A 25,066-nucleotide genomic window follows, 5' to 3' on the forward strand; every position below is an offset into this window, starting at 1 on the left:
TCACTTTTATTTTAGTGCCGAAGCAATAGGTTGTGACAAGGTATTCTTGAACTTCAACATACCTTGTTGAAAAGGTATGTTGAAGATCAGTTGCAGCAAGTGGTCTAATTGAACCTTCATCACAGCATGGACAATTATCAGGAACACTGGGAGTTGTAGTCCAAAGCATCTGAAGAGCATTCAGTTGAAGGAGATTGAAGATGACTTGTAGGGATTCTCTTATCCGCCATAATTGTATTGCTTCTATACTTGCTCCTCTGTTGGGGCTACAGTCCCCATGTGTCTTTCAAGGTGATCTGCGCAAGGGATCGAGTAAAGCCATTAATGCAAACTCAACCAGCATAGGAAAACCCATAGAAGCAAGCATTGTATCGCAGTGACTTGCAGTCTCTCAAGTAGCTCCTGACACGAAAAAACAACAAAACAGGACCTACAGGGCAATCTCTTTGTAAGGAAGGGCTTAAAACTCATTCAGGATACATGTGCACAAAGAGCATTCAGAGAAGTTCCCTGAGGATTTTAGTGTTTTTGGCACCTATGTTAATAACATCCAGAAAGTGATTACATAATAAAGAACAATGATGACAGTAGCAGCACATGTAATTAAACAACTATCAACTGAGAGAAAATACACAAGATCTAGTATTGACTGACAAGATTTCCTGTGTCAGAATAATTGACTGTCCACACATTTTGGACTATAACACAATCTCACCTTCAGCCCTGCTAAATGAGGCTAATAGACAAATCTGAAAGGCAAGATTCCCCCCCCCCCCCCTCTCTCTCCCTCACAGCCCGCCCCTGCTCAGACTTCTGCTCATCTTTTGAAAGCCACAAAAATAATGTAATGCAATTGTATTACATGTAATGTAATGTATATCTCCATTCACAGGGAACAGATATTATCACTAGAAAGTCAGTAGATTTAAAGCAACACTATATCTTCAAGAAAGAAGGCCACAAGCAGGGGAATGTGAAGAAGAAAACACTTTTGCAACTTTATATACAGGGAAATAGCTATTTTGAGGGCAATTTTCTTTCATAGTGAGCACTTTGTACTTCCTTTTTTCCATTGTGTGTAGGGTGGGAATTGTTAATGTGTAGTCGTTTTGAAGTGGACTGTGGGAAAAAGAAGGTGGAGTTAAAAGCATTTTCTGCCAAATTGAGGAATTGAAAGCAAATGGCTATGAATTTCATAGTTTTTAAGACAAGAAACACCCAAATGTGGTTTTGCCAATTTCTTCCTCTAAAATACAGCCTGTAGAACCTGGTACTTATTTGGAGTCTACAATCCAAGTGACCCTGCATAGCTTTCAAGATCAGACACAATTTGGTGCCTTTAAGGTATTTTGCTGTCTAGGATTCCGTTTGCTAAAGAGAGAACAGAAGGACAAAAACATGGCCCAACATGGATCTAGTGAGTACCAGTCTTTGATTTGTACTGATTGCTGTTTACAGGAGAGAGAAGCACCCCCTGGCTGCACTCCTAGGGCTAAAAGCATTTTGGGAACAGGGGACTTTTGATTCCCTCCAAGGCTAACCTATCACAGGGTTTTCTTGGCAGAATTTGTTCAAGAGGGCTTGCCTTTGTCTTCATCTGAGACTGAGAAAGTGTGACTTATCTGAGGTCATTCAACATGTGGTTGAGGATCTGAACCCTCAACTCCCAGTGTCTTAGTCTAACACTCTTAACAACTGTATCAACCTGGTTCTGATTCAGTCTTTATAAGAACTTAAAACTTTTCCTCAAATCAATACTCTGGGAGAATGGGGGCAGAGGAATCTTTATCTGCTTCTTGCTTGCTCACTCCTTCACTGGGGACAGTTTCTCTTCTTGGGCTATCTCAGCAGCAGCAGAAACCAATTTTTCTGCATGTATGTGTTTCAGGCATTTGGGTACAGTTTTAGGAAAATCACACTTTTTTGAAATTGGAGTTCAAGGGGCTGGTGAAGGTCTTAAGGAGCACACAGACTAAAATACTGTCCCCACACAGGTTTTCAATTGTTTGTCTTCATATTTTTCTTGGCTCTTTGGTGTATCAAGAGATATGTTTATATATGCAGTAAAACACCCATTCAAAACTGACTGAGGATCAATATTTCAGCCTGTCTGAGAGATCCATGGAAGATACAATATTTAGATGTTAACTCACACATTAAATGTTTCCTGAATTGCATTCTCATGAATCAAAGTGCAACATTTTGTTATGTGAAGTAAAGTCCATTGGTGTCCCATGGAGTTTGGTTCCAGAACCCTCTGTAGATACCATTATTTATTTATTTATTTATTTATTTATTTATTTATTTATTATTTAAACTTATATGCCGCCACTCCCCTGGGGCTCGGAGCAGCTTACAAGAATAGCTAAAATCTAACAAAGTTTAAAAGCAATTTAAAACAATTTTAAAACAACAGTATCAAACATTAAAAGCCTGTCGGAACAGGTATGTCTTACATGCCCTGCGGAAAGCTGGTAAGTCCCGCAGGGCACGAACCTCAGGTGGCAGAGCATTCCAGACTGATGGCGCCACTGCTGTGAAGGCTCTGCGTCTGGTTGCCGCTAGACGCAAGGTCTTGACACTGGGGACCTCCAATAGATCTTGGTCCTCAGAGCGGAGGGATCTCTGGGGTTGGTAGGGGGTGAGACGATCCCTCAGATACATTGGCCCCAGACCATGCAAGGCCTTAAAGGTGAGTACCATCACTTTGAAAGTGATCCGGTGCTCAATTGGTAACCAATGCAGCTGTAGTAAGATTGGTGTTATGTGGCATCTCATTGGAATTCCCGCAAGAAGCCGAGCAGCTGCGTTTTGTACCAACTTGAGCTTCCGAATCACCGACAGAGGGAGGCCAATGTAGAGGGCATTACAGTAGTCCAGTCTTGAGATGACCGTGGCCTGGATCACTGTAGCTAGGTTGTTCCTGGACAGGTAGGGGGCCAGCCGTCTAGCGTGCCGCAGGTGAAAGAAGGCGGTTCTGCTCACGGCGGAGACCTGGGCCTCCACTGTCAGCAGAGGGTCCAAAAGGACTCCCAGACTCTTTACCAATGATGACGGTAAAGAGTCTGGGAGTCCATAATCCATCAATGTTCAAGTCTTATTATATATACAATGGTGTAATATAAAATGACAAAACCAACGTTTGATTTAAAATAATACAGTTGAATTCATGGATGGAAAGTCTGTGGCAACAAAGGACCAACTATAATTTTTTTAGCACTATATCTGGAAAATTATTAACTTGGAAGGAACTGACCAACACCCATTTTGGTGGTTCAAATGTTACCCCTTCTGAGCATATTTGACATGCTGGTTCCATCAATGGCATCAGTTTCCCCCTATCAGCTGTCATTGTTGAGATACAGGAGATATGGCACATACCAGTTGCCATCTACTCACCATAGAAAACCATGACAACCATATGTAAAAAAAAAACAAACCTGGATCTGATGCAATTTTCTGAATCAGCACTCCAAATAACATCATAAACAGGCTTAAAAACCACGCCACCAATAAACAATATTTTTGTTGGACTGTGTTATTAAAACAGCCTCAAGGATGTTTTAAGATTGTAATCCAAGCAATCTCTCCTCCTCTGTTAACCAGGGCAAGGGCAAAGTGAGCGTTCCAGTGAAATTACTCTTTCCAGACTCAGGCTCCGAGTGCTGCCTCTTGAAGTCTTGCAGAACAGCAACACCGAGAACTTGAATTTGGACCGGAACAAATTGAAATACCTCACTGGGATCTCAAAGCTTTATAACCTGAAAAAGCTTATTTTGTCAAAAAATGACATAACAGACTTCCCAGAGGAAATCAGGAACTTGATCCATCTAGAGAAGCTGGAACTCAATCAGAACCAAATCCGAACTATACCAGAAGGAGTCTTTTCCTATTTACCAAAGTTGAAGCATCTCCGATTGAACAATAACCGCTTAGATGGTCTCCCCAAGGACTTGGCTTCCAGCAGCAAAAGTCTCCAGTATCTCAACCTGTCCAACAACCTTTTCCAAACCATCCCTTTGGTGATCTTGGAGCTTAGGAGCCTGCAAGAATTTTATGTACAGAATAATATGTTGCGACGGCTTCCTGTAGAGATGTTCCAAGTAGTGCCACTGAAGATGTTCAAGGTAAATGGGAACCCACTGAGAGAACCCCCTTTTGAGGTGTGTGCTGGAGGAATCGGGCAGATCATCAGCTACTTCAATCAGTTGAAGAACTGTCAGGCTGAAGAGGAGAGGCGGATAAAGACACTGTTCTTGGGGTCTTCCTTAGCAGGGAAGTCTACCATATGCAAAAGCCTGAAGCAAAGACAAACAGTTCAGCTATCAGAAGAAGAGCGAACAGTTGGAATTGACATCAGTAAATTCCATATCGAAGGTTTCATGTTTCTCTTTTGGGACTTTGCTGGCCAGCTGGAATATTACATGACCCACCATGTGTTCATCACTCCACAGGCACTTGTCATCTTGGTCATTAACTTTCAACAGTAGGTATTCTCTTGCCCACCTGACAAACTTGAGGCAGGATCTTAGACAGCATAGTTTTTAATTCCCACTAGTTTGGTGGGAATTATGCTCCTTTTTCCTACTTGAAACAAATGGACTTTAATTTTTTTAACATCAGTTAGATTTGTTCTCATGGTAAAGAGGTCCTGTCTCACAAGTGAAGCTGATTATAATTTCCACTCCCATTAGCTTACTGCTATCTCATTGGCATTGTAGACAGAGTTTAGAACATATTTTTGATTACAAGTTCAAAGTCAGAGAATCTTCAGCCAGTGTATTTGTGGCCAAGTGGCTGTGAGATTCTGGACTATTGTATTCCTTCTCCAAAAAGTCACCCCCCCCCCCAAAGCTTTTTTGTATATTTCACTGTAACCCAGAGATGAAGATCATGAGGCCATTCTGATGTTTGAGGGGAAGTCTAGGATTCTCAGATAGCATAGCCAATGAGGAGGACTCCTGGGTGCTACTCCTGGAAAGCCAGGTTTCTGCAGTGGCCACTAGTGCCTTTACCCAGCTTCTGCTGGTGTGCCAGTGGTGCCCTTTATTGGGGAAGGCAGATTTGGCCATAGGGATTCATGCCTTAGTTATCTCTCAATACTATAATGTAGTCTATGTGGGGCTGCCCTTGGAAAGCTGTAGCCTGGACAAAATGCAGCAGTCAGGCTTGTGTTAAGTGTGCATTTTAGAGACCATATAACATCAATCCTGCAAGAACTGAGCTGGCTTCGAATTTGCTTCTGAGCTCAATTCAAGGTCCTGGTGTTGACATACAAAATCCCCAACAGCTTTGGGCCAGAAATTTCAGAACTTCAGAGGAAGCACTGTGGCATGTCCCTGACCCAACTGATTGCAGAAGGCTGACAATTTATAATTACTGAATTTATTGTCATGGCATGCCCTGATATATAACCCATACTCCAAAACAACTCTAAAGATCTTGGCTACCAAGTGCAGCAGAGATCCATCTTTGTATGGCCATCCCAGTTGGTTGGTATTTAGCATTTTTCCTAACCTTTTACTTTTGTAGGTACCAACTGAACAATGACTCCTTCAAGGAGCTTGTTGGTTTCTGGATTAACAACCTCTTCATGCGAGTGCCAGACTCTGTGGTCCTTCCTGTGGGGACCCATATAGATGCCTGTGATGAGAAGGAAGTTGAGGAAAAGAAAGAGGACATAATGGACAAGATCCAGGCCATGCTAGAGGAGAGGAGGATCAACCTTGCCCACCTCATTGCCAACCTGGAGGAAAATGAGGAGTCAGAGTTCTATGTGGATCAATGGAATAGACTGAAAGAAATGGAGACACACACCCTTACGGTGAGGAATATGATGATGTATGGGGTGTATTTAGTTTGTCCAAAAACCTGTTCAGTGGTAACTGATAGCTGCCATGTCAGTGAATCTGCTCCTGGTTTTTCAAGTCCATGATTTGAGGGAGCCATTCAAAGTGATCTGCCATACCGCATAAATAAGCACTTTTAAATCCAATTGAAGCAAATTCACTGCATCACTAACATATAATCTGTCACCAACTGATAGGAAAACAGAAAGAAATATAATTAAATTCCAAAAAGTGTACATATCTGCTATAACTGCTCTCTTAATCATTATTGTATTTTAACAATGCATGAAATCAATTGAGCTGTGGGTGGGAAGGATTGAACAGTATTTCACCTAACTGTTAGTTTGCTACTCATCTCCAGTGAATGGTCAGCAACTACTAGACCTCTGAGAGGTGCCACCTGTCCCATAGCAGTGTTTGAAGACATATTTTCCCACCACCTGCAAGAGGCATACAGACTTATTCTTAATTCATTTGCCTTGTGAGCATCATCATACCTCAGAGTATGGGCGAAATTAGGTAAAAGCTTAATGATTTGTCCACTGACCGTATTAACAGTAAAAGAAAAAAACCCAAAAAACCAAAAAGTACACAGATAAACACTAATCACTAATAACTATCCTAAAACTCCTGTAATAATGAACTAACGTACATTAAAACACAATTAGGACTTGATTAAATTAAAAGTTAAAAGTAATTAAAATATCATCATTAAAATGCCAAGGTAAAACTTCATACCACAAAAGTTAAAAACAAAGTTAAAAACAAAGGTTAAAATAGACCAACTATTACACAATCCCAATCCAGTTCAGATATCTGCGTCATCGCTACAGTTTACCCCAGTCATCTCCAAAAACACATAGTATTGGTAAATTGCTTCTTGGACTATAATTCCCAGAGTCCTTTCACATTGCAAAATTATAGTACTGTGGATTCCACTTTTACTACAATTGTGACATCCTATTAAATGTTGTGATTTGCAGTTCAGGGAGGAATATTTTTGACTCCTTAGAGAGCTCCTTTGGCATCTCTGACTAAGCACACATCCTAGGATGCCACGGGATGCAGCCATGGCAATTAAAGTGGAATCATAGCACTATAAATGTGTAGTGTGAAATGACCTCCAGGATCCCTCCAGCTAATATGGTCTACACAAGCAAAGTTTCAAAGTTTTTATAATACCTTGTAGCAGTGAGTTTCATGCTGTGGGAAGAAGTAATTCCTGCTTTGGCCTGCTGTGAATTGCCTTGGTGTGCCAGACATGTCCTTCTCCCTCCCTGCACCAAATGACACTCCAGAAAAACTGGGGTGGAGCCCCTAGAAGCTCCTACAATCAGTTTTAAATATTTTTCCTCTGTTGCATGCTGTCAAGCATTTGAAGTGTTGCTTCTATGTGTGTGTGTGTGCATTCATGTGTATTTTCCACCCCAGATTTTAGACCTTGTTTGTGTCAATTGCTTGGATTACCAAGACATTAAAATACTTGAAGGTACAATTTTGGACCATGTCAAGAATGAAGAAATATTTCCTAATATCATCCAAGTGCTTCCTCCTATCTATAAACAAGTCGAAGCTGCAATTGTGGATATTGTGCAAAACAGTCAAGAAGTGGCAGAGCATGGCAAGTATCGTTTCTCTTGATCATTCTCTAGCACCCCTCTCTTCCCACTCCCTTTTCAGATTAATGTGCGCGGTAATAAAACCCTCCCAAAAGCAATGAGAATTAAACCAGTAGCAAGTATTGAGATAATAGAAAATACTTGGATCATCTTGGATGTCAAGATGTTAAGCTTACATAGATTTGCAACCATCCTAAATTTAAGGCAGATGTCAATTTATAAAGCATTAAAACTTGAGTGAAAACAGAATACAATTTGATCTAATTATACAATTTATTAAATAAAATAGTCACTGGTTGTGGATGCAGACATGTGAGTGTGTGACTTGCCCATGATAACCCAGTGAGGATTCAAGTCTTAGGCCCCTTCTACATTTTTCTTTTTCTTGGCATTTTGTGTTTCTGCTTTGTACAGTATTTCTTTTTTTTTTGGTTCACTTTTTTTTTACTTTAATGTAACTTTTAAAACTTTTTCAATAAAGTTAATTAAAAAACCACTTCCTGTCTTGATCCTTTAGGGATGATGGAGCTCAGCCTCTTGCACAGTGAGCTATCCTGGGTACGTCAACTGACTCACTTGAATGGAGAACTTATGCGAGACATCCTACGGTACCTTCACCGTATTGGACTGATTGTATGGTATGAAGAAGTCAAGCATCTGGAAAGCACAGTTTTTCTACGTCCAGCCATTCTGATAACCATATTCAAAGTGAGTATCATTGAGTGTCCTTAGTTGCTTCCACTGTTAGAAGTGAATGAAAATTGAGCCTACAAGTGTACTATTTTACTGTATATTTACCCCTCAGGATTCCTATTTTCCACAGCCAAATTTCTCCCATTATACTCTCACACAAGAAGTGCCATATAGCATTAATTTATTTACTTTATTTCTTGACTTCACTTATATACTGCTTTTCTCACCCTTGGGGACTCTAAGCAGTTTCTAGCATATTCACAGCAAAATTCAATGCCTTCCAAAACATGAAAACTTAACATAAAACAACAGCAACATAAAACTATCAATTACATCATATAGTGTAACTACATTTAAAAATTAAAACATGGGATTAAAAACATATTAATATAAACATTAAAATCACATGATCCAGAAACATGGTCCAGGCCGTTCCAATATAAAAGAACAATTGCACATAATCCGTATTAGTTTCTTGTCCTGCTTACTGCTCAAATGCTTGGTTCCACAGCCATGTTTTTGTTTTGCTTTTTTTTCTGAAGTTTTCTCCTGCTTTATTGTTTCCTATTGAACACTAATGGGATATTAGTGATTAATACAGGTTGAGCATCCCTTATTTGGAATTCTGAAACCCTAAAATCTGAAATAGTCCACATAGTGACACCTTTGCTTTCAAATAGTTTAATATATACAAAATTCAGGGGAAATACAGAAACTAATGAAATTAATGATGCCTCTTCATCCAGACAGGGAGCATTGCTTTCTACTCCAAAAAGGTCTGGAGCCATTGTTTTATATTCTTTCCCCTCTGTTGTATATTTTGTGAGAGAGACATTACAAAACCTGGAATAGTGTAAAAACTGAAGGAGGACTACCTTCTGTCCTGCGGTGTGGCTTGTACTGAAATGAATACCAACTTAGTGTCTTCCCCCATGCTTTCTTCAAATCACCTGGTCATCTCACCCTAGAGCCTGATTAACTTTCTTCCAGTTCTTCTAAGGTAAACTATAAGACTACACCTCGTATGTGATGGACTGCATCTCAATCATTTTTTAAAAAATGTTTCTGCTCTTCTAGACCCTTGTCCGGTATGGCCTGATTAAACAACTGGAAAACATTTCTGTAGACATCTTGATAGGAGAGCATGCAACTATCCGAGACCGGGCCAACTGGGTATGGACATTTAAGTCTAAGGCCATGCTGTGCCAGAGAGCCATAAGGGCTTTACTCAAGCACCAGCTCTGCATGGATGGCATGAGGGATCTTTTTGAGGAAATGGCGGGTACCAGGTCCAAGAAGGGGAAGCTCTTCAGCCTGCTGGAACACTTTGAGATCTGCCTGGAGGTCAGAAATGCAAGGGGACTCAGTCCCAGAGCCAGGCCCTTTGTGCCTGGGCAGCCATGGGAAATTGTGCAAGGCCACAAAGAGGAAGCACTCTACTTATTTCCTACCTACCTTAACCAGAGTGAGGAAGTATCCATGGTGTGGGGAGGAGATCATGTGGAGGATCTTCATATCCGCCTGTACTTTTCTCCTGAGATTCCAGAGGGTTTCTTCCAAAGGTATTACTTTATTGTATTTATTTACTTTGTTTTCTATCCTGTGCTCTCTCCCTCACTGAGGGACTCAGAGTGGCTAATACTTGGCAACAATTTGATGCTGTTCAACATAATACAATATGAATAGAAAATACATAAACTCACAAACACAAAAATTAAAACAGCAATATATAAAACATGATAAACAGTATTACAAGGTAGACCTCGTGATTTTGTAGGAGTTGTGTGGACACAGTGACCAGGAACCTCTTAGTGGCACATGCAGACATAACCCCTCATTATGGTTGCATATGTATTTCTGGAGACAATACAGGGCAAGGTATCCTGTACCTCCTTGCTCACCCTTCATCTGGGAGTAGAAACACAGCTACTCACAAGCAGAGGTTTATTTCCTGAGCTGTCATCTTACATGGAGCTATTCTGGCTACTCTCACATATCAAGGGTACCCTATTGCCCTGGAATGTGAAACAGCAGGCAGAATACACCCAAGTACACTCACTTACCTAGGGGATGAAGCTGAACTTTTAGCCCAATGGCTTCTCAAAGAAGAAGTGGGTAGAGAGAGTCCCCCTGAAAACAGCATAAGTATGCTGATGGAGACTTGAATTTCACTAGTAGGCCTCTTGGATCTCAGATCTTCAGGCAGTCAGTTTTGCTGTTGCAGTGCTCTTTTAATAATAGAAAGTAGCCGATTTACATAAGCAATTATCATTTGCAGGGATGAGCCAATCATTGCAATGAAAGATGGATGGCAGGCAGATGGGAGCCTCCTCAGTGGCTGCTGTGTGCAACTGTTGCTACTTGTATGTATCAAACCTGGTGTATATCTGGTGGAGAAATGTGCAGTTAGGAGGTATGCCTCTTTATGTGTTGAAACAGAAAAATGGAGGACTTGTAAGAGGACTAGCTCTTAAGTGTTAAGACATCTCTGGATAGGAGACTCTTCTGTCACATGTGAACTGATGCAAACACGTGTGGTTTTCTTAAGGAGGGGGTCATTTTCACCTTATTTTCAACCATTGTTGGGCTCATGGGAGGTCTGGAAGAAAATTACAGTGCTGTGCTTTACATTTTGGTATAGTTTAGAAGTGATTTTGTAGCATCTACATGGCAACTGAAAGTACTAGCTAATGGTTCTCTCTTTCCAGGCTCATGGTGAAGTCTTGCTCCTTCTACTCAACACACTGGGTTGCAAAAACAATATGCCTGCTCATCTGCAGTGGCAAACCATTGCTGATCAAAGCAAACAACCAAAAAGGATACAGCTATATTGAACTCAGGTGCAGAAAACCAAGAGAAAGGGCAGGTATTTTCTTCTGTAACTGAAATATTTTTAGCTGCCTTTCAGGACTATGTCCTCACAGAGCAATGTACAACAAGAAAGATGATGTGGTACAACAAATACAAAAATGAAAACATGCAGTGTTTTAAAAAGTTGCTATGCACACACATACTATTCATCATCGTTGTAAGTTAAGATAGTATTGCAAAAGGGATTCAAGGCACATACAAATGCAAGCAGTGATGAGGCTAAACATATACTATGTATTGTTGAAGGCTTTCATGGCCAGAATCATTGGGTTGTTGTAGGTTTTTTTGGGCTGTATGGCCACGTTCTAGAAGCATTCTTTCCTAACATTTCGCTTGCATCTATGGCAGGCATCCTCAGAGGTTGTGAGGTCTGTTGGAAACTTGGGTTTATATATCTGTGGAATGTCCAGGGTGGGAGAAAAAATCTTGTTTGTTGGAGGCAGGTGTGAATGTACATATACTGGTTGGAAGAGAGTGCAGTGTATAAGGGCCAGTACTGAGATGGTTTAACTTTTCATGCCTCCCAAACTAGTCAACAAGCTATCAAGAAGAACTTATGAGAAATATCAGAATTGTATTAGTAGCAATAATTGCTTGATAAAATGGTCCCAATCTGTTGTTGTTAATTGCCATTAAGTTGACTTTTGACTCAAAACGTTGCACTGGAGAACTAGAGAATTCCTAGAGAGGCCACTCCCCCCCCCCCCCCAGAAGTGGATAAATTACAAATACCGGTCCCCTGCATATGGTGGTTGTACCGAATTACAGGTACATTGAAACAATTAAGGAAGTTGCAGCACTGAGTTTACAAGATCTATGCAGGATTGCTGATTACCAGGGCTTGTCGAAGTCTCTCGTTTTTAGGGCCATCATAACTTGAAGCTGAATTAACAGTAAACAAGCTATACCCCATGATGCATTTATTTTTTGCCTGCATGCAACACTGAGGTTAAGTAACCATTCTATTGCTTGTGTGGTATTGGTGTGAGTCGTTGGGAGATTCCTTTTCTTTTGTCTTTCTGTGCCTTTTTGTTTTGATAAGCACGTAAAAGGTGCTCTCCTCCTTTTCTCCAATGCGTTCAGTCCCCCATAGCTATAGATGCAACCACTCTTATTGATTCTTAAACCAATGGCTAGTGCAAAAACTTCTCTCCCCCCCCCCCCTTGGTATGTTTTTAAAAGGATTCCAATTATCGTGGAACTTCATCATGACAGTAATCTCCATCAACCAAAAATTGTTGGAAGAATGGCCAGGTCTCCATCTTTGTGTAAAAGCGCCTTGTCGAACAGCTGGATGCCCTGCAGAGTTTGTCTGGCCAGATGTGGATGACAAGACCACAGTGTAAGTAGTCTCTCCTGTTTCCATTGACTCTATCTGTTAGATCAGGAGTTCTCAAACATTTTTAGCTGTGGAGCCCTTTTTGAAGCAAAAGTTTCTTGTGGAGCCAGGCAAGTGGCAAATGGATGGAGAGTGATTCTGCATGAACTAATTCACACAATGCAATCCCCCCTCCCAACAAAACCCCAAACCAAACTAATATTTTACATGAAGAACAATTTTTAAAAAAACTTAACAGTATTTCAGTGGAAGACCCCTAGGGCCATCCAGTCCAACCCCCTTCTGTCATGCAGGGAAAACACAAAGCATGCCCAACAAATTGCCATCCGGTCTTCTTCTTCTTCTTCTTCTTCTTCTAAGCCCAAGGGGGTTGGGGCATCCATGGAGCTCCTGAACGCCTCTCGCGGAGCCCCAAGGCCTCCCCAGAGCACAGTTTGAGAAGTGCTGTATTAGAATATGCAATCTCAACTTTCAAGCAGCCAACAAACACCTTCAACATAAAATTAAAAACCTTAATTTGGGGTAAGGGTTATTTATTTATTGTGTCAGAAGTGAATTGAGAATACAGTTATAATATATAGGAAAATACTCTGGCACCACGAGGTGCAGTAATGGCGGTACAAAGTGGAGTCCACAACATGCGGGTGTGGAGAAAAGCAAACCACAGACCCCTTACTACATGCTGCCTCACAGACCTGTAGTGAGGAGGGGGGCTTAGGGGTTCAACCCCCCCCCCCAAATTTTTCAGGTTAAAAAAATAAACCTGGTTTACTCATGAATTTTAACTGGTTAACCAAATCCACATGCTAAGTCTATGAGATGCAAAAAAATTAAGAGTCCCCCCAGAACTGCAAGCACTATGTCAAGCAAATATTGACAATTTCTTCACACTGTCATTACTTGCAGCAATAGCCGATGTAGCGAAGCAACCAAGTTGGGGGGGAGGGGGGTGTTGAATGTTCTCATTTAGGAGGCCAGACTTGGTGGAGGTGGTTGACAGGGGCGGAGCTGCAGGCTATTGAAGGCTGCTCTGTCCCTGCTGTGCTCAGTGTGAGCTAAGAGGCAGGTTTCAACCCCCCCCCCCCCCTGAATTTTTTTTCTGGCTATGGCCCTGCTGCCTCACCTTGTACAATGCAGTCTGAGCCCTGCCTCATGCACAGTGGAGGACCTTCTGACAGTGACAGCAGAGGCACTTGAAGTGGCCAGCTTCTGGTCAAAGGAAATTTAGTATTGGGTAAGCGTGATTTGTTCTCTCTCATTCTGTAGATCTTTATTGTAATTGAGAAGACTGATTCACATCAACTGAAGTTTAATTTTGAGGGTTGTTTTTTTTTTTTTTAGAAATCCCACATTCTTTACATGAGGCCATTTTAGTTTGTTTTCTGTGCTTGTTCTCCTTGTATTATCAGAAAGAAAATAACTGGAAAATTATGAGTGTTTTTCATTGCTCAAACTAAAGGTTTTAGGGATGTCAGTCTACTCCTTTTTTTTACTTCCTCCTGTCTCCCACCCATAAAAGGACAAAAGAAGAAATTAAAACCTGTGGAGTATGTGCCGATCGCTTTGCCACTGAGCTGCTGTTACCCAAAGGTGAGGATGAAACCATTGGGCTGTCTTAGGGTGCGGTGCTTTAAATCAACATTTATCAAGCTTTGGCTCTCAAGATGTTTTGGACTTTGAGTGCCATAGTTCTTGAGCACTGGCCAAACTGGTTGGGGCTTCTAGGAGTTGGAAGTCCAAGAACCTGGAGGACCAAGATTTGAGAACCCTTGCTTTAAATTATTTTTATCTGCTGACAATAACTTGATTTTGCACTGTTGTTGTACTTAGTTTTCATATTCTGCAAAGTAATTATTTATGACAGATCATGTTTTGAACACTATTGAAATATTGAGATAAAATAGTGCATATATATATATATATATATATATATATATCTCAGATCCCTTTGTATTACATTTTTTTAAATTTAGATAAAAAGTAAGCTGAAAGTACATCAATATGTTCTATTAGATTTTTGGTGAGATTGTAAATGAGTTATTAGCAAGAATTTCAGAGTCCAAACCATTGAACAAACAGCAACAAAATTATCCACTGTGCTTAATTATATGGTTAAAATGAAGAAAGTTTTGGGAGGGAGAAAAAGAAAGCAGATTTTTGTGTAGAAAGATTTTGATCTCAATTATCTCATAACAAATTCCTGGACTCAGCATTATGTATACGTCTTTTGCACCAGGATCTAATTGGAAGATATTAGTTTTCTTTTCTTTTCAAGGGAGAACCCACAAACAAGCTTGGCATTTGTTTCAGTGGATTGAACAACCATGAGTTGGTGTAAGAGGATGTAAAAACAACTATGAATGTTTTTTTAAAAAGCAGATGTAAGAGAATGGTGGCTGGAATATACTTGTGATTACAAACAATACATTTTTTATTTATTACTTATTGATTTTGGTACTTGTATGGTGAAATGCTTTTGAAATTTTTTAGACATTCCCCCTTTTACATCACAATTTTAAAAGTATTTTAGTCCAGATCCTGGCTTTTGAAAGTTGCTGTCCCAAAACTGTAACGTTTTAAAGCTTTGCTCTTGAACCCTGTACATCAATCAGTGAATCCATAATTTTCTTTGCCCAGTATATAGGTATGCATAGTCTTGATTTAGTTGCTCACAAAAATAGTGACCATTTTTTGTGTGTGAAGGTATGCAATAACAGTTTCCCAGGTTTTCTCCTCAAGAGGAAAATCTATCGGTCTTTGTGAAATTTTCAGGAAATCGGTAGGGTATTTCAGGACATTTTTATAAACATCCCCGGGATAAAAATGTATTGGTGATTTGCAGTGTGTGCGTGTGTGTGTACAATGAGGTCCAGAAGAGTATAAGCAAACATATGGCAGTCAAGAATGTTCTTTGTTTTGCTCCAGCACTTCAGGTTCCCTTGTTTGGATGAGAAAATGGGCAAGTTATCTTTACATGTTTAAAATGACACTTCAGGGGAAACTGAAGATGCTCTTCAGTTTCCCCAGATAAGTATATTAACTGGCCTGATAATAAAACATTTAATTGTTCTTTTAGTCCCAAGAGAGCAAAATCTCTCCCAGGTTCCTGCACACTACTATGTCACCAGCTACGGCAATGCTACCTTTGGATCCAGCACTGTTCATGTAGAGAGACAGGTATGTGTTAAAAGTTCAAACTGTTCCTTGCTCTGGGCCTGAGAATGTATAGTACAATCCTCTTATTCACAGTTCGGTTTCTCCAGTTTTACTTACCCATGATCCAAAACAATCCCTCTGCACTGCAGTTGGGAGGTATACCTGCCCATTGGAGACACCCTCATCTTGACCCTAATGCAGAGAAAGTCCTACTGAAATCCCATAGTCCCATTTGGAGATTTGACTCAACTTCCTCTTAGTCAGATCTTGTCAACATCCATATTTTGAGCACTCAAATTAGGAGCAAGGAGAGTCCAACTCCTTGTGAATTTTTGTCTCCCCTTCCAAATGTGTTTCCAGTCATCCAGACTACCACAGGAACTAAGTGATTTTTAGGCTGAGACCCAAAACTAGAAGTGCTGTGATGTTGAGGGTGGTGGGAAGGGAGAATGTTCCCAACCCCCTTTGCAGTTGCCCACTTTTGGCCATAAGTAAACCTCTAGCCTAATTTAGAGCAAGGCAGATGGACTGAGGTTGCAACTGAAAACGGTTTTGGCTCTAATTGCCAAATGACCCCGAAACAAGTTGTCTTTCCTCTCAGATTCCACTCTGAACAGCACATACACCCATTATCTAAATTATGAGGAGCATGTATGAGAAATAACAGCAAGTATCCCAATATGTTGATTCCCTGAGCTACCCATGTTGCTTACTGACCAAGACTAGAGGCCTAGGACTGAGTTGAGCTTTATCAACTCATTTTTATTAATTGTAGACACAAGTAGGGTAATATAAATCCAAATAATGAAATGTCACTTACATTTTCACTCAATATAATGTATCTTATTTACTTAACCTTACCAATCCCAATTCCATATTTACCAACCTCTTGTGTCTAACAGGTTTTCTCTCCCCACTTCAGCCCTTCACCCCCCCCCCACCCCCACCACCCAGTGGGAAGAGTTGTCATCATTTCAAGTATTATTTGAATTGATCAATCGTGAAGAGGATGCAATTTAATTATTTATATATTTTTTCCTTTTACTCTAGCTATCAGAGTTCCCCATTTCGAGTCCCAATTCTTTTTACAGCTGCCAGTTGTGTATTTCAACCTCCTTTCTCAAATATGAGCTTTATCAACTCATAACACCAGGAGTTAGATATTGACTAAAGCAAGCTAGATCCAACATTTCATAAAACACTAGCTAGTTAGCCTGGCTCAAAGCCAGAGCGGAAAGGTAAAATGCATGCATGCAGTTGCTTGGAGATAAGAGGATTTCTCAAAGTACCAACATTTTTAAGTTTGTGGTTTTATTTTCAGTTACTAGTAAAAGATATTGGCAGAAGCATTTTGAGTGTTATTTATTTCAAGTTTTAGAATATTCTTTTATCAAATCTAAGTACAGAAAGGTAGCATGTTTCTATTTTTTAAAAATAAGAAAGTACTGGGACTCATTTTAAAAAGGAACTTTTCAAGCTCAGTGCCAAATCTTTCTGGAAAATGTCATAAGGCTACATACAACCTTCATTGCAAAGCCCTTTACAGTGAAAGAATAGTTACCTGCTTGAATGCCCTTCTTGTATTCATCCATTAAACCAGTGGTTCTCAACCTGTGGGTCCCCAGATGTTTTGGCCTTCAAAAATGCTAACAGCTGGTAAATTGGCTGGGATTTCTGGGAGTTGTAGGCCAAAACACCTGGGGAACCACAGGTTGAGAACCACTGCATTAAACTATCAGAAGACTGCAATAAACATTGCCAGATGACATTTTCTTACACAAACTCAGCCAGTAACTGATTTCTTATGGACAAAATGCATATTTTTCAACATTCCCCAATCAATTTCTTTTTCCAGAATATCCTGGACCGATGACCATTGACCATGTAGGAGAAATCACTGGCCAAAATCTGGCTCTGTCTTTCACACCATGCTGAATACTTCAAATGTTTCATTATATCTCCATGGTTATTAAATTCTAATAAAATGCTTCTCACTCATTGTAGAATGTCATTTTATTTGCACAGATATGAGGAGAGTATTTTGAAACCCCAGCTTAGAAAGCTTTCTGCATTAGCAAAGGTTACAGAAGTATATGTAATTTCTCATTATGGGGAAGTTCTCTTTACAAGAAAAAATCTGCAAATAAAAGAAATCAGTATACCCAAAGAGACTCCATGAAGAAAAATCTTGAGCTAAAATGTAACATTTAGTATCAAGACATAGTTCAATCAAGTAATTACAAATTTTCCAGTCAAACAAAATTAACAGAAAACATTCTGAAGAACTGCAAGTACAAGATGCTTTGTTCTTCTCTTTCCCTTCAAAATAAAAGCTGTACCCAGAATAGTATCGTAAAAAATTCTGAACCCTTACCAATAAAGCAATCAAGATGACGTTCTCAAAAAAGCTGTAAAATTGCCCAATTGAATTCAGTAGGCTTCTCAGAGGAAGCTGCTATTTTATCACCATAGAAGTGGTGAAGATATCACATGCGAGTGAAATAAAAGCCCTATCAGTTCTCATTCTTAAAACACACCAATTTTGGCCCTAAATTTACAACACATCTGCTCAGTGCAGCCTGTAGTTTCTGTGAGGATATTGCCCATCCTATTTTTGCTATCCAAGAGCATTTGTTATACCATGTTTGTTAAATCTGAGAAGTAGCTGTGTATCCAAATTGAAGTGCAGTCTATTTTAAGTATGTCTGTATTGTGACTTTCTGGACTACCTTTGATGTTGGCAGGATGGAAGATTTCTTTTAAAAAAGAAACTAATTCTATAGTCTCTGGTATGCTTTCATGCATAGAGTGAATAACTTGTAAAGCTACCATTGATTCCAGCTGTTTTCAAATGAAACATCGTAATTTAAATTGCCTTACAAAAGGAATTTCTGTGCTCTATCAGGCCATAAAAATAGCGAGACAGGATTATGGACCTCTTTGCCTACCACAAGCAGTGACCTATGTACTACTGGTATTCCTGATTTGGGTTAACCCAATGGGAGCTACACTTTCTCTCCGCTCAACTAATTTATTCTATGGGTCTAGTGTATTTAGTACCAACAAACAGAATTCCAGACTCTCTCTGTGTGTATGTAATATTACATATACAGTAAGACTCCAATATCAGCGGTTTCACTTCCCAATGCTGGGGAGGAGGGGGGAAATTGTCACTGCAAGAATTTACTAGATCCTCTACTTGGTTCTATGATACACTTCCCATAGGAGTTATGCTGGGGGACCTAGGAAATTCCTAAGAGGGGATTAATGTTTTAGAAATCTTTAGGTCCTCTGACGCAGCTCTATGACTTGCTGGGACCAGACATTAGGTCAATTAATGCTGTTTAGTTATGTTCACAGTTCTACATAACCATGGTCTAGCTGGGAACATATACCCTAAGGATATGGGGGCCCTTCCCTCCCCTCTAATAGATAATATATAGAATTAGTGCTTCTTAACATTTGGTGATCCAGATATTTTGCACTTCAGCTCCCAGAACCTCTAATCATTCTCTGTGGCTACATTTTCTAGGAGGTGAAGTTCAACTCCTAGACAACAAACACATCACAATAACTGATAGACTGATTTGGAGAGAAGTCATAGAATATGAGACATAATGGCAAGGCCACACAGTGAGGCCCATTAGCCTACTTCTGGTTAAATGGGAATCAAAGTGATTAACAAAACATTAAGTTATGCCCCAGTACCTTACTTGCTACGTGACTAATAACACCTATCTGGATAGGAAACTTGGTGAACATGTCTTAGCTGAATATGGCTTTTTTTAGTTAGGGTGTCAAAATTGAGGGCTGGGCTTCTCTGCTTAATGCCTCAGCCCTAAAATTTTTCAAAACTGTTTTGTCTTGCTCAAATGCAACTTCACCATGCCCCCTCCTCAGTCTAAAATGATGCCCAGCAGTGCCACGGCAAAACTGTGGTGAAATTGCCCCAAAGTATGGGGGAGCATTTTGATTAAAAATATTGGGATAATGATGTATGTTTTGAGGGCCTCGAATATGACCTGGAGAGCACTTTCCTTAGGATGTTCTTGCTGTGGTTTGTCTTCAAAACCTTTCAAACGAATTAGGATCCTAAAAGAAACATATTGTCAGATTTTCATGGCAAAATCCATTTAGAGGAGATTGGTGACTGCCTTCGTCTGAGGATGAGAGGATGTGATTTTGCACATGGCTATTCAATGAGTTTACATGGCTAGGCTTTGAACTGTGGTCTCCCAGAACCCGAGTTCAATGCTCAAACCTCTATTTGATACATGGTAAATTTAGAGACAGCCTGTCCATTTTGTGCCGTATTAAAAAAGAACGTACTTATCAAACAAACATGCGACCAACAATTAAAGAACAGCTGAATGATGTTTGGGGTGTCGAACCTGGGAAAGTTATTGGGTTAAGTACAAGCTGATACAGCATTCTGCCCAAACACTTAAAAACAATTAAAAATTCTATAATCAAAAGACCACAACAAGCCAACTTCACAGGGACAACCTGATAGATCGGGAAGTAGACAAAGTCCCTATTCATGAATGTAATTAATTGGTCATCCATATGGATGCTCAAGGCAAGTTATAACTTTTCAATAACATTGCCTCAGGGATAATTTTATCCCTGCCATTCAAGGGAGAGGATGACTTATGTTTTGAATACGCGAAATGTGTCACATACTGGGAGTTTTTTTGTATGGGGACCTGATAGTAGAAATGGGAGGGACAGTAGAAATCAGAGGTGGCCAACTAGTGTCCCACAGTACTCCCCAAATGTAAGGGCTAGATATATAGTCAATATATAGTCAAACAATATATGTGAAGCTTGTTTCAAAAAGGTACCAAATCCATCTGAACAAATTTTACAGGAATCGAAAAAAATGTACTGAGGATATGCATTCTTTTGCTATAAAAAACAATTTTCCAGGCCCTTTACCAAAGTGATTTGATACAGTATCTCTCCTAAAAATAAGTAACTGGAAGGAAAAAGCATTTGGAAATCCTGGATGTTTTGGTGCCATCCATTTGACCCTATTCACCACTTGTGTACAACCCCACAAAATGGTCCTGAAGTTGAATTCAACATATCTCATGAAAATCTTTCATTCATGTATTAAAATATATGAGATGAATTTCCAAGATTTTTGTCATTTCTCATTACATTTGTGTGACACACCTACACTACTACTACTACACACTAATGTGTTGCAACATATAGTTTGGAAAGTTATGTGCTATAGGACTGCATTTCTCCACAAAAAAAAAAGTTTCTTGTCCTCAGATACCCTCTAGGGAACATGGAGTGCATTTTTACTCTGGCCCATTTTAGACCCACAAGAAGCCACTTTTAAGAAAGGGAATAGCGTTGCTTTACAATGCCTATTGCTTTACAATAATAAAAATGCTTCCTAGGCCACCTATGAAGCATTGGGGAGCAATTGCGAAGCAAAACAATTTTTGGAAAAAATATTGTCTGTGTTTGACCAACAGGATGCCCTTTGGCCCACAAAAAATGTCTGTAAGGTGACACATAGGGCTCACAGGCTACACTTTGATCATCAATACTGTAGATCATCCCACTGGTGTTTCTAACTATCTTTCTATAAAGCAAAATACCAGTACTTGTGCAAGCCCCCCCCCCCCCCGAATTAGCTATGTGCAAAGAAGCAGAGTTCTCCATTTCACAGTCCACCCCACCTCAACCTCTGAAAATGACATAAAGAAGATAGGAGAACTAAGTGATAAGGACTGAGTCGAGGTGAGCCCAGGGAAGTCAGATCCTGGTTCCAACCCCAAATTGCTCATCTTACAATCACAGAGCTAAAAAACACCACAAAGACCACACGGCCTAATCCTGCAATGCGATCTTTGCATACCCCATACTCAGACAATGAGACTTTCGAAAAATAAGACAATAGAAGCAACTGCAGTGTTGTCATCTGTGAAGCTGACCACAAATCTGTCCCAGAAAAACCTGAGAAGGCAGAGTCGCTTGCACAAGGAGGGGGGATATGAACTCACTTTCAGACTAGAATATGCATAATACATATTCTAGAGATCTGGAAAAGCACAGAATTAGTAAGCCCAATTCTGCATTGTAATGGCTAAAAAACCATGTCCTATCCCCACCCCCAATGTGGTGTTCTTTCACATATTCCGAACTCCCAGCATCCTTGACCATTGGCCATGGTGACTGATGGGAGTTGTTTATTACTATTAAAATATATTTATATCCCACCCTGTATCATGTGATTTCAAGGTGATGTACAAATAAAATCAATTTAAACAGTTTAAAACAAATACATTAATTTAAAACAAAACATATCAAACAATCTAACCAGCTAAACCAGTTTAGCAACAGTTGCTTAATATGCTTTTTATAGTGCTGTTTAGACTATTTCACTGCCTTGATGTGATTCAAGGCTTTAATGGCTTAGGCCTCAGTACTTAGAAGTGCCCTTCCCTGTATTAGACTGCCTAAGGACTGAGGTTTCTTCAGCTCCAAACCACATCACTAGCTGCCAATGGCAAGGAGAAATTTATAATGTGGTACCGCATAATAGGGCAAGTGTTGAGAAGTCTTCTGGGAAGACTTGGTGAAGCTATTTCTCACCTGCATCTCTGTAGTTTAACAACAGGAAGTTCCCACTAAGTTGTAGTCCTGTTCATGCATGATGTGGAGTCTGACATAATTCCAGATCTAAAAACAAACGCTTTTACAATTATATTTTCTTGTGTTGGAGAAATGTCTGCCCAGAAATAGAGCATTCAATGTTCCTCGTCGGCTGGCCTACAGAAACCAGCTAGATATTCCATCATATCAAAGAGGCTGTTGGAGAACTGCAAGCTCTCAATTTCGCTGTTCAAGGATGAGAAGCCTTCCCTCAGAACATGTTCGTGGCAATGTTTACAAAACTCCGGTACCAACTGCAAAAGATTCAAAAGCTGATTAAGCATATGTACCTGCACAGAAATGTATTCCCTCATATGCAGTTTTCCTGAGCCTACCATTCATCAACCAAGCTAAGATGAGTGGAGAGTGAACTGATTGAATGATAGAGTTGGAAGAGACCACAAGGGCTATCCAGTCCAACCCCACTCAGTCAGCATATCTGACCAATGGCCATCCAGCCCCTATTTAAAAACCTCCAGAGAAGGAGAATCCACCATGTATCAGGATAGCATATTCCACTGCTGAACAGCTTTTACCATCAGGAAGTTCTTCCTAATGTTTAGGTGGAATCTCTCTTCTTTCAGCTCAAATCCACTGCCCTATGTTCTGGTCTCCAGAGCAAAAGAAAACAGTTTGCCCCCTCCCATGACATTCTTTCAAATACTTAAATATGGCTACCATACTCCTTCTCAGCCTTCTTTTTTCCAAGCTAAATATATCCTGCTCCCTTAGCTGTTCCTCATAGGGTTTGGTTTCCAAGCCTCTGATCATTTTGGCACCCTTCTTTGGACATGTTCTAGCTTGTGAACATTCTTCTTGAATTGTGGTGCCCAGAATTGGGCACAGTTCTCCAGGTGAGGTCTGACCAAAGCAGATTATGGTAGAATACTTTAGGACTCTAAAAAGAAACCCTAAGTGGATGGTGTAGGGCATGTCCAGGGCCAGAGAGCCACAGACATAACTTCAGGCCATGTTTGCACGAGATGAACTTGGCCAACATTAAATCCCAACAACTTTCAAATAGATATAAAGGACAAAATCAAAACTATTTCTCCTTCCAGCAAAAGGCAAGACAGAAAACTCTGAAGCAATGTATTCCACATCCTGCTACTCCATACCAAGTACAAATCAGCCAAATAACAACTGTTATTGCCTCTTGTGTATCACATAAAGTTCACTTGTAACCCTTTTTGCTCTTTTAAGGAAAAAATGCCTCCTGATCAGATTTTTCTACCCAAAATTTCAAGCCGGGCAAGACAAAATTTCTGATTTCTGATGGATAGAAAAAGGAAACATTTGCTTCCTCCTCTGGACAGTGAGGGCAAAAGGGAGGGGGGAGCACCGGCCAAACATGTGATTGTGAAGCACCGGCCAAACATGACCGTATTACTCAAGAGGAAGTACACAACGTCTGCCTTTGGTCTTAAAGTTCAGGAAGCACTACCATTCTCACATCAAAGCATTCTGTGTTACCTCCTTACTTACCTTCACCAAAATTAGTTTAGATTCCTTAGGTTTGGCTGCAGAAAAACGCTGCCCAAAGCACAAGTAGATGGTATAATCAGGAGATGAACTTCTTTGACCCTCACAAAACTGCCGAAGTCCTAAAATAAAAAGTCAAAACTAATTTTGTGAGGCTGTGTATGGAAATTAATAAAAACAACAAAAAATCTTTCACAACATAATCACTAGGGGAAAATTTAAAACTGAACAGCTAGGCAAAATCCACTCCAACATCTATCAACTGGGTGCCTACAAAGCAGAAGTTAGCAACTCATGGCTGGTAAGCCACACAAACCCTTGTTTTTTAGCAGATTCTGTGACCTTCCTCTCTGCTACCCTGAAAAACTGTATTTCCTGAAGTATCTGAAACATCCTTTATGAGACTGCCCAATATGTAAGATGATTTGGGTGGAAGTACCACCACTATCCCACTAACCCCATAAGGCTAGGATGGTGGGTACATATCACAGATCTTTCTCTGTAGTGGGACTTGCCCATGAGACTCCCTTCTATGGTCCTTGGTTCATAAAACTGGGAGTGTCTAAACTAGCTGTTTTAAAACCTGTTTTTAGATTTTTTTAAAAAACTTTTAAAACAATTATTTTTAAAAAGAAACCTAAACTATTTATTATTGGTTTTTAGTATCTGTGTGCATTCCTCAGTCAACAAAGCCCCTGAAAATGAATCTCCTTTCCATGAAGTCTTTTTAAACCTGCCCATCCTTGCTTTCCCTCTTTGTCCACTGTCTAGCTGGACATTTTCTTTCTTTTACAAGCATTGGCATTTGGAGAACACTGAATGAGGCATGAAGAAACATAGACTGTTGCAGCTGCATGCCTGCAGTAAACAACACGAGGTGGGAAAAGAGTGCCTGTCTACTCTTGTCAACCCTACTGCAGCTGTGTGTGCCTGTCTAGAAAAGGCAAGTAAATAGCAGCTGACCTCAGAATCCCTTTCCTGAGCAGTGTGAACAGAAAAACAGAGAGAAAAGTGGAGAGCAAATGAGCCTCCATCACCAGCTATCCCCAACAAAAGTTCAGTTCTGCAAATATGTCCAACAAAATGGAAATCTTAAGAAAAGTGGAGGCTGGTGAAAATAAAATTCAACCTTTCTTTTTGTGGTGTAAGAACTCATCCCTACCTTTTTCAATGTTAACTTTGCCTCCGATACCAAATTGTCTATGACAGAAGTAATGCTCAGAAACACTTCGAATTCATTAACTGAGGTGTACCTGCATTTAATGCTTTACCTATTGGGCATTTGGGCCCTGGTGGGTTGGCTTTAGGTCCTGGTGGGTTGAGAAACGATAAATAAATGCCATAAATAAATATAGATTTTTCCTAAAATGAATTTTCCTCTT

At 40.1% G+C, this 25,066-nt stretch overlaps 2 protein-coding genes across 2 annotated transcripts in view; one reads left to right on the plus strand and one right to left on the minus strand.

Annotated features, from left to right (window-relative positions):
* Positions 1-46: 46 nt before the first annotated feature.
* On the plus strand, positions 47-17,516 carry LOC132762965 (malignant fibrous histiocytoma-amplified sequence 1 homolog). The gene is made up of 11 exons (XM_060756278.2): positions 47-1,417; positions 3,607-4,486; positions 5,533-5,824; positions 7,281-7,470; positions 7,986-8,176; positions 9,239-9,723; positions 10,870-11,027; positions 12,215-12,374; positions 13,891-13,961; positions 15,448-15,548; positions 17,383-17,516. The coding sequence occupies exons 1-11, from the start codon at positions 1,399-1,401 to the stop codon at positions 17,398-17,400; spliced, it is 2,565 nt and encodes an 854-aa protein (XP_060612261.2). The 5' UTR covers positions 47-1,398; the 3' UTR covers positions 17,401-17,516.
* Positions 17,517-17,522: 6 nt separating this feature from the next.
* IRF7 (interferon regulatory factor 7) overlaps positions 17,523-25,066 on the minus strand; it is a 30,678-nt gene continuing 23,134 nt past the window's right edge. The window contains exons 11-12 of the mRNA XM_060769444.2: positions 23,688-23,806; positions 17,523-22,456 (exon numbers count right to left, since the gene is read on the minus strand). Of these exons, the coding sequence (XP_060625427.2) occupies positions 22,298-22,456; positions 23,688-23,806 (278 nt within the window). The 3' untranslated portion in view covers positions 17,523-22,297. The remainder of the gene's footprint in view (positions 22,457-23,687; positions 23,807-25,066) is intronic.

Source organism: Anolis sagrei, chromosome 1 (genome assembly GCF_037176765.1).
Source record: "Anolis sagrei isolate rAnoSag1 chromosome 1, rAnoSag1.mat, whole genome shotgun sequence".
NCBI classification, from domain to species: domain Eukaryota; kingdom Metazoa; phylum Chordata; class Lepidosauria; order Squamata; family Dactyloidae; genus Anolis; species Anolis sagrei.